Source organism: Nerophis ophidion, linkage group LG03 (genome assembly GCF_033978795.1).
Source record: "Nerophis ophidion isolate RoL-2023_Sa linkage group LG03, RoL_Noph_v1.0, whole genome shotgun sequence".
NCBI lineage: Eukaryota > Metazoa > Chordata > Actinopteri > Syngnathiformes > Syngnathidae > Nerophis > Nerophis ophidion.
Window position 1 is genome coordinate 13,587,476 of NC_084613.1, and position 13,339 is coordinate 13,600,814.

Consider the following 13,339-nt stretch of genomic DNA (forward strand, 5'->3'; position numbering starts at 1 on the left):
TGATATCACACACACAAGTAAACACAGTCCAGGACTGCTTGTATCGCACATGATATCACACACAAGTAAACATGCTGCAGAACTGCTTTTATCACACATGATATCACACAGACAAGTAAACACAGTCCAGGACTGCTTGTATCGCACATGATATAACACACAAGTAAACACTGTGCAGGATTTGATTGTATCGCACATGATATCACACACAGGTAAACAAGCTGCCAAACTGCTTGTGCACACAAGTAAACATGCTGCAGGACTGCTTTTATCGCACATGATATCACACACACAAGTAAACACAGCCCAGGACTGCTTGTATCGCACATGATATCACACACAAGTAAACACTCTTCAGGAATGTTTGTATCGCACATCATATCACACACAAGTAAACATTCTGCAGGAATGTTTGTATCGCACTTTATATCACACACTGTGTTGTGTAACATTAGCATTGTATTGTGTAGCATTAACATTGTGTTGTTTAGCATGAGCATTGTGTTGTGTAACATTCTCATTGTGTTTTGTGTCATCAGCATTGTGTTTTGTAGTAATAGCATTGGGTTGTGTAGCAAGGTGTTGTTCAGCATTAGCATTGTCTCATGTAACATTAGCCTTGTGTTTTGTAGCATTGTGTTGTATAACAGTATCGTCATGTTGTATACAATTAGCATAGTGTTGTGTAACAATAGCAGTCTGTTGTGTAGTATTAGCATTGTGTTGTGTAGCATTAGCATTCTATTGTGTATCATCAGCTTTGTGTTGTGAAGCATTAGCAATGTGTGTTGTGGCATTAGTATTGTGTTGTGTAGCATTAGCATTGGGTTGTGTAGCATTAGTATTGTACATCATTAGCAAGGTGTTGTGTATCATCAGTGTTGTGTATCATTAGCATTGGGATGTACGTGTATCTTTAGTATTGTATTGGACATAATTAGCAGTGTGTTGTGTATCATCAGCATTGTGTTGTTTAGCATTAGCATTGTGTCATGTTAAATTAGCATTGTGTTTTGTAGCATTGCGTTGTATAACAGTAGTATTGTGTTGTGTAGCATTACCATAGTGTTGTGTAACAATAGCATTCTGTTGTGTAGCATTAGCTTTATGTTGTGTAGCATTATCATTATGTTGCGTATCATCAGCTTTGTGTTGTGTAGCATTAGCAATGTGTTGTGTGGCATCCGCATTTTGTTGTGTATCATCAGCATTGTGTTTTGTAGCATTAGCATTGTGTTGTGTAGCATAAGCATTGTGTTGTGTATCATCAGCATTAAGGTGTGTGTCATTAGCGTTGTGTTGTGTAGCAATAGCAAAGTGTTGTTTAGCATTAGCATTATGTCATGTTAAATTAGCATTGCATTTTGTAGCATTGTGTTGTATAACATTAGTATTGTGTTGTGTAGCATTACCATAGTTTTGTGTAACAATAACATTCTGTTGTATAGCATTAGCATTGTGTTGTGTAGCATTAGCTTTATGTTGTGTAGCATTATCATTATGTTGTGTATCATCAGCTTTGTGTTGTGTAGCATTAGCAATGTGTTGTATAGCATCAGCATTTTGTTGTGTGTCATTAGCATTGTGTTGTGTGGCATCAGCATTGTGTTGTGTGGTATCAGCATTGTGTTGTGCATCATTAGCAATGTGTTGTCTATCATCAGCATTATGTTGTGTGTCATTAGCACTGTGTTGTTTAGCATTAACATCGGGTTGTGTAGCATTAGCATTGTGTTGTGTGGCGTCAGCATTGTGTTGTGTGGTATCAGCATTGTGTTGTGTATCATTAGTATTGTGTTGTGCATCATTAGCAATGTGTTGTGTTACATCAGCATTATGTTGTGTGTCATCAGCACTGTGTTGTGTGTCATTAGCACTGGGTTGTGTAGCATTAGCATTGTGTTGTGTAGCATTAGCGTTGTGTTGTGTAAGGATTAGAAGCAACACAACATGTGATATTGTAAGCGGGTGCATGTTTTTCCAACAAACGCACTATTGCTTCCTCCTACGGCGGCACCACAAAGCCCGTTCAAGCCCCTCCCCCGCCGGGCCGCGCCGCCATTCAGAAGCGATGTGATTTATTACGCGGCGCGAGGGTCCCGCTCCCTCTTTGCTTCTAATCGAGTTTATCTTTGCTCCCCCGAGGCCGTCGCCGTCCAAACGTAAAGTGGGTGCCCCGCCCACTTCTGTTTGCATGATTCACCGGGTCGCAACCCGAGCGCGCTCACCAGGCCCGACCAGCGGCGGTGGTGTGAGAGGGGACGGAACAACACGTGGGACTCCTTTAAGACCAGGTTCCGGTCTTTGTGATGATCTGACGTCTTGTATCTTTTGTCCCAGGATGAATCGGCGCCTCCTGCAAACGCTGGTGCTGCTGTGGTCCCTGGGCGTGTCCGGCGTGCACGCCCAGTGCGACAAGTCCTCCGAGGGCTCCAAAGTCAACCTGTCCGTCAACCACCAGCTCCCCACCTTCACCGCCGACTTCCCCGTGCAGAACATGGTGGTGCTGGACGGCGTGGTCTACGTGGGAGCGGTGAACAGGATCTATGCCCTGAGCCCCGACCTGGCCCGACTGTCCGAGTACCGCACGGGCCCCCTGCTGGCCAACGAGACCTGCGGCCGGGGCGCCGGCGGCGCCGGCTTGGCGGACAACCGCAACCTGGCCCTGGTGGTGGAGAACATGTACGACAAGGGTCTGTACAGCTGCGGCTCGGCCGACAACGGCGTCTGCCGCCGCCACGTCCTGGACGACGACACCGGCCCCAAGACCGTGGACCAGGACGTGTACTGCTTTGCGGAGAAGGTGGGACCGGGCGCGGGTCAGGCCGCCGACCCCGACGTGGTGGTCGGCCCGTCGGGCTCCCAGGTGCTCAACGTGGAGAGCAACGTCATCAAGTTCTTCGTGGGCAACTCGGAGATCCCGGGCTTGGGGAGTCCCGGGAAGTCTTGGAGCCGTCCTCACACCTTCTCCCTGAGGAAGATGAAGACCAGCCAGAACGGCTTCACCTTCTTCTCCAGCCTGTCCCACATGGACCTGATCCCGTCCCTGCGCGGGAACTACCACCTGCGCTACGTCTACTCCTTCCACAGCGGACCCTTCGCCTACTTCCTGACCGTGCAGCAGGTCAGCGAGGACTCGCGCGCCTTCCACACCCGCGTGGCGCGCACCTGCTCCTCCGACATCGTCATCCGCCGCTACGTGGAGATGCCGCTGGAGTGCATCAGCACCCACAAGCGGCGCCGGCGGCGCTCGGCAGAGGATGTGAAGGTCTTCAACCTGCTGCAGGCGGCGCACGTGGCCAAGGTGGGCGACGACGTGGAGCTCCAGAAGCAGCTGAAGGTGGAGGAGGGCGACGACGTCCTCTTCGCCGCCTTCGCCCGGGGCAAGCCCGACTCCAGCGAGCCCGCCGCCGACTCGGCGGTGTGCGTGATGAGCGTCAAGCACCTGAACAGCATGCTGAAGATGTACATGGACAAGTGCAACACGGTGGAGCCGCACCACTTCACCGGCTCGCGCCAACGCTCCTGCTACAACGTGGTGAGTCTCCAGGGGGGCGGGGCCGTGTCTTTCTGCACCAATCAGCAATCACCTTTAAAACTGTGTCCGTCACAAAATGTCGGAACTTTCCAGTCCAAACTTTGGCCGCTGAAAAATCAAAACCTGTGGCCATTTGGATATTTTCCATTTTCAAAACCAATAGAATATTTACTTTGATCCCAGAAGTGTCCCAGTCATGAACGTGTTAAAAATATATTTAATTGTGTGAATGCTCCAAAACATTCCCACATGATTTTCTACACCAAAATTAATCTATTTTTTCAACTTTTTCAACGTCCACATTTTTCATCCGATTCAAACCGTTCCAACTGAAAACTGTTCAGCCTACTCAGCAATGCGGGCTTTCCCTTGACAAATTCCAAAAAATTCCCAGATTACCCAGACTCCAGGTTTTCCGGGACATTTTTCCCATTCAAAATGAATTGGCCGTTTTTCAAACTTGCACCATTTCCACATTTTTCAACCGATTCAAACCATTCCACTTTCAACACATTCCACCATCCTGGAAAATTAGATAACCTTTTTTTTTACAAGTTAAAAAAAAATCCAGGATTTTCCAGAAATCCAGGTTTTCCGGGAAAATGTTCCCATTCAAAATGAATTGGCCGTTTTTCAAACTTGCACCATTTCCACATTTTTCAACCGATTCAAACCATTCCACTTTCAACACATTCCACCATCCTGGAAAATTAAACAACCTTTTGTTTTTTTTTACAAGTTAAAACAAAATCCAGGATTTTCCAGAAGTCCAGGTTTTCCGGGAAAATTTTCCCATTCAAAATGAATTGGCCGTTTTTCAAACTTGCACCATTTCCACATTTTTCAACCGATTCAAAACATTCCACTTTCAACACATTCCACCATCCTGGAAAATTAAACAACCTTTTTTTTTTTTACAAGTTAAAAAAAAATCCAGGATTTTACAGAAATCCAGGTTTTCCGGGAAAATTTTCCCATTCAAAATGAATTGGCCGTTTTGCAAACTTGCACCATTTCCACATTTTTCAACCGATTCAAACCATTCCACTTTCAACACATTCCACCATCCTGGAAAATTAGATAACCTTTTTTTTTACAAGTTAAAAAAAAATCCAGGATTTTCCAGAAATCCAGGTTTTCCGGGAAAATGTTCCCATTCAAAATGAATTGGCCGTTTTTCAAACTTGCACCATTTCCACATTTTTCAACCGATTCAAACCATTCCACTTTCAACACATTCCACCATCCTGGAAAATTATACAACCTTTGTTTTTTTACAAGTTGAAAAAAAAATCCAGGATTTTACAGAAATCCAGGTTTTCCGGGAAAATGTTCCCATTCGAAATGAATTGGCCGTTTTTCAAACTTGCACCATTTCCAAATTTTTCAACCGATTCAAACCATTCCACCTTCAACACATTCCACCATCCTGGAAAATTAAACAACCTTTTTTTTTTTTTACAAGTTACAAAAAAATCCAGGATTTTCCAGAAATCCAGGTTTTCGGGGAAAATTTTCCCATTCAAAATGAATTGGCCGTTTTTCAAACTTGCACCATTTCCACATTTTTCAACCGATTCAAACCATTCCACTTTCAACACATTCCACCATCCTGGAAAATTAAACAACCTTTTTTTTTTTTTTACAAGTTAAAAAAAAATCCAGGATTTTCCAGAAATCCAGGTTTTCCGGGAAAATTTTCCCATTCAAAATGAATTGGCCGTTTTTCAAACTTGCACCATTTCCACATTTTTCAACCGATTCAAACCATTCCACTTTCAACACATTCCACCATCCTGGAAAATTAGACAACCTTTTTTTTTACAAGTAAAAAAAAAATCCAGAATTTTTCAGAATTCCTGGTTTTCCAGAGCCCTATGTCCACCTTTTTTTTCTGTCGACAACTTCTTCCACATTTTTCAGCGCATTTCAACCGTTCCACCGTCAAAACATTCCTCTTAATTCACACATTCATTGTCCACTGTTGTGCTTTTTGTTGACATATTCCAAAATTCACACGTTCATTCTCTACTGTTGTACTCTAAGTTGACTTATTCCCAAATTCAAACGTTCATTCTCCACTGTTGTACTTTTTGTTGACTTGTTCCAAAATTCACACGTTCATTCTCTACTGTTGTACTTTTTTGTTGACGTATTCCAAAATTCACATGTTCATTCTCCACTGTTGTACTTTATATTGACTTATTCCAAAATTCACACATCCATTCTCCACTGTTGTACTGTTTGTTGATTTATTCCAAAATTCACACGTTCATTCTCCATTCTTCTACTTTCTGTGGACTTATTCCAACATTCACACGTTCATTCTCCACAGTAGTACTTTTTGTTGACTTATTCCAAAATTCACACGTTCATTCTCCACTCTTGATCTTGTTGTTCGCTTATTGCAAAATTCACACGTTCATTCTCCATTCTTCTACTTTCTGTGGACTTATTCCAACACTCACGTGTTCATTCTCCACTGTTGTACAGTTTGTTGACTTATTCCAAAATTAACACGTTCATTCTCCACTGTTGTACTGCTTGTAGACTTATTCCAAAATTCATACATTCATTTTACACTGTTGTACACTCTGTTGACTTATTCCAAAATTCACACATTCATTCTCCACTGTTGTACTGTTTGACTTATTCTAAAATTTACACGTTCATTCTCCACTGTTTTACTTTTTGACATATTCCAAAATTCACACCTTCATTCTCCACTGCTCTACTTTTTGTTGACCTATTCCAAAATTCACACGTTCATTCTCTACCGTTGTACTTTTTGTTGAATTATTCCAGTATTCACACATTTATTCTCCATTCTTCTACTTTCTGTGGACTTATTCAAACATTCATATGTTCATTCTCCATTATTCTACTTTATGTGGACATATTACAACATTCACACGTTAATTCTCCACAGTTTTACTTTCTTTGGACTTATTCCAAAATTCACACGTTCATTCTCCACTCTTGTACTTGTTGTTCACTTATTCCAAAATTCACACGTTCATTCTCCACTGTTGTACTCTCTGACTTATTCCAAAATTCACACATTCATTCTCAAGCACATTTCAACCGTTCCACCGTCAAAACATTCCACCGTCAAAACATTCCTCTTAATCGAGACACAAAAAAAGTTGTTTTTTGAACTGGAAAAATTCCCAGTTTTCCCTAAATCCCAGGAATTCCGTAATACCATTTTTCAATTCAACATGTTGCTATTTCAACATTTCTCGACCAATTAGAAAAATTCCAGCACCAAATATTTCGTGACCAAATATCAAATATTGTAAGTTTTATTGTGTTTATTTATACACCAAATATAGTAAGTTATATTATTAGTTATACACCAAATATACAATGTTTTAACTTGTATTTTTATTTATTCACCAAAGATCAAATATCGTAAGTTGTATTATTAATTACACACCAAATATCAAATATTATAAGTTTTATTATGTACACACTAAATATCAAATATTGTAAGGTTTGTTATTATTTATACACCAAATATCAAACATTGTAAGTATTATTACCATTTAAATATCAAATATTGTAAGTTTTGTTATTATTTATACACCAAATATCAAATATTGTAAGTTTTATTATTTTTTATACACCAAATATTGCATGTTTTATTATTATTTTTACACCAAATGTCAAATATTGTATGTTTTATTATTTTTTATACACCAAATATCAAATATTTTAAGCATTGGTTTTACTCCACAATCGATTCACCACCACAAGAATCCAAATACGATATGCATGGCCAATTCTCAGTTCAAACTGATTCTCAGTTCAACACAGTCCTTGGCTCAAACCAATTTGGTCCAATTCCAATTCCTGGGGTGGCGATTCTATTCGGAATCCATTTTCCAATTGTACACAGTCCAACACCATTCTCGTTTCAACACGATTCTGGATTCAAACAAATCCTAGATTCAATACGACTCTGGATTCGAACCAATTCTTGTTTCAACACAATTTTCGATTCAAACTGATTCTCTATTCGACACGGTTCTTGATTCAAACCAGTTCTTGATTCAACACAATTCTGGGTTCAAATCAATTCTCAGTTTGCCACAATTCTCGATTCATAAAGATTCAACGCAATTCTTGATTCAAACCAATTCCTGGTTCAACACGATTCTCGATTCAGACTCCTGAAGATGTCTCACTGCCAGAAAGACTTTCATGTCTGTCTTGTCCTGAACATGTCTCACTGCCAGTAGGACTTTCATGTCTGTCTTGTCCTGAAGATGTCTCACTGGCAGTAGGACTTTCATGTCTGTCTTGTCCTGAAGATGTCTCACTGCCAGAAGGACTTTCATGTCTGTCTTGTCCTGAACATGTCTCACTGCCAGTAGGACTTTCATGTCTGTCTTGTCCTGAAGATGTCTCACTGCCAGTAGGACTTTCATGTCTGTCTTGTACTGAACGTGTCTCACTGCCAGTAGGACTTTCATGTCTGTCTTCTCCTGAACATGTCTCACTGCCAGTAGGACTTTCATGTCAGTCTTGTACTGAACGTGTCTCACTGCCAGTAGGACTTTCATGTCTGTCTTGTCCTGAAGATGTCTCACTGCCAGTAGGACTTTCATGTCTGTCTTGTCCTGAAGATGTCTCACTGCCAGTAGGACTTTCTTGTCCGTCTTGTCCTGAACATGTCTCACTGCCAGTAGGACTTTCATGTCTGTCTTGTCCTGAAGATGTCTCACTGCCAGTAGGACTTTCTTTTCTGTCTTGTCCTGAACATGTCTCACTGTCAGTAGGACTTTCATGTCTGTCTTGTCCTGAAGATGTCTCACTGCCAGTAGGACTTTCATGTCTGTCTTGTCCTGAAGATATCTCACTGCCAGTAGGACTTTCATGTCTGTCTTGTCCTGAAGATGTCTCACTGCCAGTAGGACTTTCTTGTCTGTCTTGTCCTGAAGATGTCTCACTGCCAGTAGGACTTTCATGTCTGTCTTGTCCTGAAGATGTCTCACTGCCAGTAGGACTTTCTTGTCTGTCTTGTCCTGAACATGTCTCACTGCCAGTAGGACTTTCATATCTGTCTTGTCCTGAACATGTCTCACTGCCAGTATGATTTTCATGTCTGTCTTGTCCTGAAGATGTCTCACTGCAAGTAGGACTTTCATGTCGGCCTTGTCCTGAAGATGTCTCACTGCCAGGGACGTTCATATCTGTCTTGTCCTGAAGATGTCTCACTGCCAGTTTCTTTCATGTCTGTTTTGTCCTGAAGGTGTCTCACTGCTCACCTTTGCTTCGTTGGAGCGTCTTCTTACACCCATATTTGGGATTGTATAACGGTATCAGCCTTTTTGATATCCACATTGTTGTTGTTTTACAGCTACAACCAAACTACGTCAGCAGATACCATTTTTTAAACACATAAAAAGTAGATAAGTAACTTTTTCACAATAAATTTTTTACTGCAAATCCTTGACTACTAATAATCGATATGGTATCGGCCCTGAAAAAATCTTTATTCTTTTTCACACCCTCCTGGATTGCATGGAGAGAATTGTGACTTAGACAACTGGATGAAAGAGCGAGTGTGAGGTCAAAAGTCACCTTGTCAGCCTTACCTCCATATTTGGTGATGCACTCCGACTCACCTCCTGTTTTTGTCCTCCTCACATAATCCATCCCATTTTAGGACAAAGTATCAGCAACGGGAAACAAAATGCGTTAGACTCTTTGGATCAATCACCTGGACTCGTGCCATCAAAAAGTTGGCTCATTTATCAAGACAATATATATAAATACATATATACATACATACACTGTATGTATGTATGTATGTATGTATGTATATATATATATATATGTATAATATATGTATGTATGTATGTATGTATGTATGTATATATATATAAATATAATATATGTATGTATGTATTATGTATATAAATATGTATATATGTATGTATGTATATATATGTATGTATGTATGTGTATATATATATATATATATGTATGTATATAACTTCATTGGATTATCCAGAGAATAGTGCTCGATACCGTGGTAGAGCGCAATATTTATGTGTGGGGAAAATCACAAGACTACTTAATCTCTACAGAACTGTTTCATGAGGGGTTCCCTCAATCATCAGGAGATTTTAATGGAAGCATTCACATACAATGGTTTATATAGGGCACAGAGTGGGTGGGTACAGGCAGGCGTAGGGTGTGGTGATTGGCTCATGTGTTACCTAGGAGGTGTTTCCGTCTGTGGTGCCATGTTGGAATGATTTCACTGCGCTTGTTGAGGGATGACAGGTCTGGATGATATATAATAAACAGTTTCTATTTTAAGCATAGGTTGCATCTTTTATTACCACTGTTGTAAGGTGTGCTGGATGCAAGAATTTGCCATGTTATTGAATATTCAACATTATTGTCTTTGAGGTTCCAAATGTGCTTGCTGAGTTCTGTGGAATTCCGCAAAGTCTGGTTTCTAAAGGAGGCCTTGTGATTATTCCATCTGGCTTATGAATAGCATACAACAAATCATTTCAAACCACAACAAAGCAATTGCAAAAGGACTGCCTATCCCCAGACTAAACGACTCTGAAACCAATAAGGAATGTAACTGTCGCAAGAAACCTGATTGCCCTCTCAACTGGGGGTGCTTACAAACATCAGCCGTTTACCAAACAAAGGTAACACGCAAGGACATTAGCACATCCGACACATACGTAGGATTAACCGTAAGAGCGTTTAAAGCCAGATGGAATAATCACAAGGCCTCCTTTTAGAAACCAGACCTTGCGGAATCCCACTGAACTCAGCAAGCACATTAGGAACCTCAAAGACAATAATGTTGAATATTCAATAACATGGCAAATTCTTGCATCCAGCACACCTTACAACAGTGGTAATAAAAGATGCAACCTATGCTTGAAAGAGAAACTGTTTATTATATATCATCCAGACCTGTCATCCCTCAACAAGCGCAGTGAAATCATTTCAACATGCCGCGACGGACGGAAACACCTCCTAGGTAACACATGAGCCAATCATCACGCCCCTACGCCTGCCTGTACCCACCCACTCTGTGCCCTATATAAACCATTGTATGTGAATGCTTCCATTAAAATCTCCTGATGATTGAAGGAACCCCTTAATGAAACAGTTCTGTAGAGATGAAGTAGTCTTGTGATTTTTCCCACACACACACATATATATATACATATATATATATATAAATATATATATATATATATATATATATATATATATATATATACATACACACACTGTCTGTATATATACATATGCACATACATACACTGTATATATATATATATATGTATATGTATATATGTCTGTATATATATGTATATATGCATGTGTTTATATATATATATATATATATATATATATATATATACACACACACACAGTCGTGGTCAAAAGTTTACATAAGTTTCCAATCATTTCTACAACTCTTATTTTTTTGTAATAGAGTGATTGCAGCACATACTTGTTGGTCACAAAAAAACAAACATTCATGAAGTTTGGTTCTTTTATGAATTTATTATGGATCTGTTGAAAATGTGAGCAAATCTGAATGGGTCAATAGTATACATACAGCAATGTTAATATTCGCTTACATGTCCCTAATAAGTGCACCTTATACAGATATTTTTTTATTAATATCGGACTGTTTCTTTCTTTAAAACTGCTCAATTAATAATAATTTAATGAAATCAATGTTGTTATGAATTATTGTCCTATTTAGGGCTCTAATTACTTCACATCAAATATTACTTTTTGAAATATTTTGTGTTTTTGCCGTTAAAAAACAAACAAAAAGGACATTAAGAATAAGAACTTTATTATCGACAAATCCGTTGATGTTGGTAGTGATTTAAGCGTTTAATAAAAACATTGTAAAACTATATATTTATGACTTATTTAAAAAAATTTTTAGGACTGAGAGCCTTTCCTGAAGATTTTTCAGTGTACCGTCAAAACTTCCTGTTCTACATGAATAGATGTATGTCTGGTCTGGGAGATTATAAGTCCAAAAATAATCAAAATTTACGTTTGGATCTCAAACTATTGGATTCTAATACACGAGTAGTGTAGTTACACACAACAAAGTGTGACCTTGGTTATGAATTTGATCTTTTCAAAATTAGCATATTAATTCTTTGAAGAGATTCTTCTGGTTTAGTTTGCACTCTCGCCGCCATTGCTGAGCTGAATCAATATCAAAACTAACTCACTTTTATTCAACCGCCATACTTTAGTCTCCATACAACAATAGTATTATTATTATGTGTGAAGAAGGTCTGTCTGCCAGCGTTCATTTGTTTGCTCAGCTGGTATCTCACTTCAATGTTATCTTCTTGCTCACAGTGTTATACAGGAATACTTTTACATAGCAATATTAGTACATATGAATATTGTTATATGTCACTAGTATTATATAGGAATACTTTTACATAGCGATATTAGTACATATGAATATTATTATACATCAATAGTATTATATAGGAATACTTTTACATAGCAATATTAGTATATATGAATATTATTATAAACGAATAGTATTATATAGGAATACATTTACATAGTAATATTAGTATATATGAATATTATTATATACGAATATGTTTACTTTGCATTATTACTATATATGAATATTATTATATATTGATAGTATTATATGTGAATACTTTTACATAGCAATATTAGTATATATGTATATTATTATATATACATATTAGTATACATGAATATAATTGTATATGATCATTATTATATATGAATAATTTTATATATCAATATTACATATTAATAGTAGTATATTTATGATTATTTTGTATTTATTAATACTATTATATATGAATATTATTATATATGAATACTTGTATATATACATTCTACTGATAGATTATTAATATTTTATGTGAATATTATTATATATAAATACTTGTATATATAAATTTATCATATATTATTAGTATATATATATATATATATATAATAAACTAATAGTACTATATATGAATATTATTTTATATCTATTGTATTATATCCATATTATTATATATGAATAATATTATAGATGAATAGTATTTTATATAAATATTATTCATCAATATTATTGTACATTATTATTACTATTATTATTATTATTAATATTATTATATATAAACATGATTTTATATGAATATTATTACTTAGGGCTATTATTTTAATAGCTCGGTTGGTAGAGTGGCCGTGCCAGCAACTTGAGGGTTGCAGGTTCGATTCCCGCTTCTGCCATTCTAGTCACTGCCGTAGTGTCCTTGGGCAAGACACTTTACCCACCTGCTCCCAGTGCCACCCACACTGGTTTAAATGTAACTTAGATATTGGGTTTCACTATGTAAAAGCGTTTTGAGTCACTAGAGAAAAGTGCTATATAAATATAATTCACTTTACTTCACTTCACATTTATATCTATAGTATTATATATCCATATTATTATATATGAATAGTATTATATATCAATGCGAGTATATATTATTATCATTATTATTATATATAATATTTTATATGAATATTATACAGTATAGTATATTGTATAGTATATACTGTTTTATATTAATATTATTATACATAAAAATTATTATTATTATTATATAAACATGATTTTATATGAATATTGTTTTATAACAATCTTATTATATATCAATATTTTCATATCAATATTATTATATATGAATGTTTTTATACATTAATTGTATTACATTTGAATATTATTATGTAGGAATATTTTTTATGTAT

The 13,339-nt window shown here is 37.5% G+C and overlaps 1 protein-coding gene across 1 annotated transcript in view; it reads left to right on the forward strand.

Moving 5' to 3' along the window:
- Positions 1-13,339, forward strand: part of met (MET proto-oncogene, receptor tyrosine kinase) — a 164,043-nt gene that overhangs the window by 6,378 nt on the left and 144,326 nt on the right. The window contains exon 2 of the mRNA XM_061894302.1: positions 2,341-3,538. Coding sequence (XP_061750286.1) covers positions 2,342-3,538 — 1,197 coding nt within the window. The 5' untranslated portion in view covers position 2,341. The remainder of the gene's footprint in view (positions 1-2,340; positions 3,539-13,339) is intronic.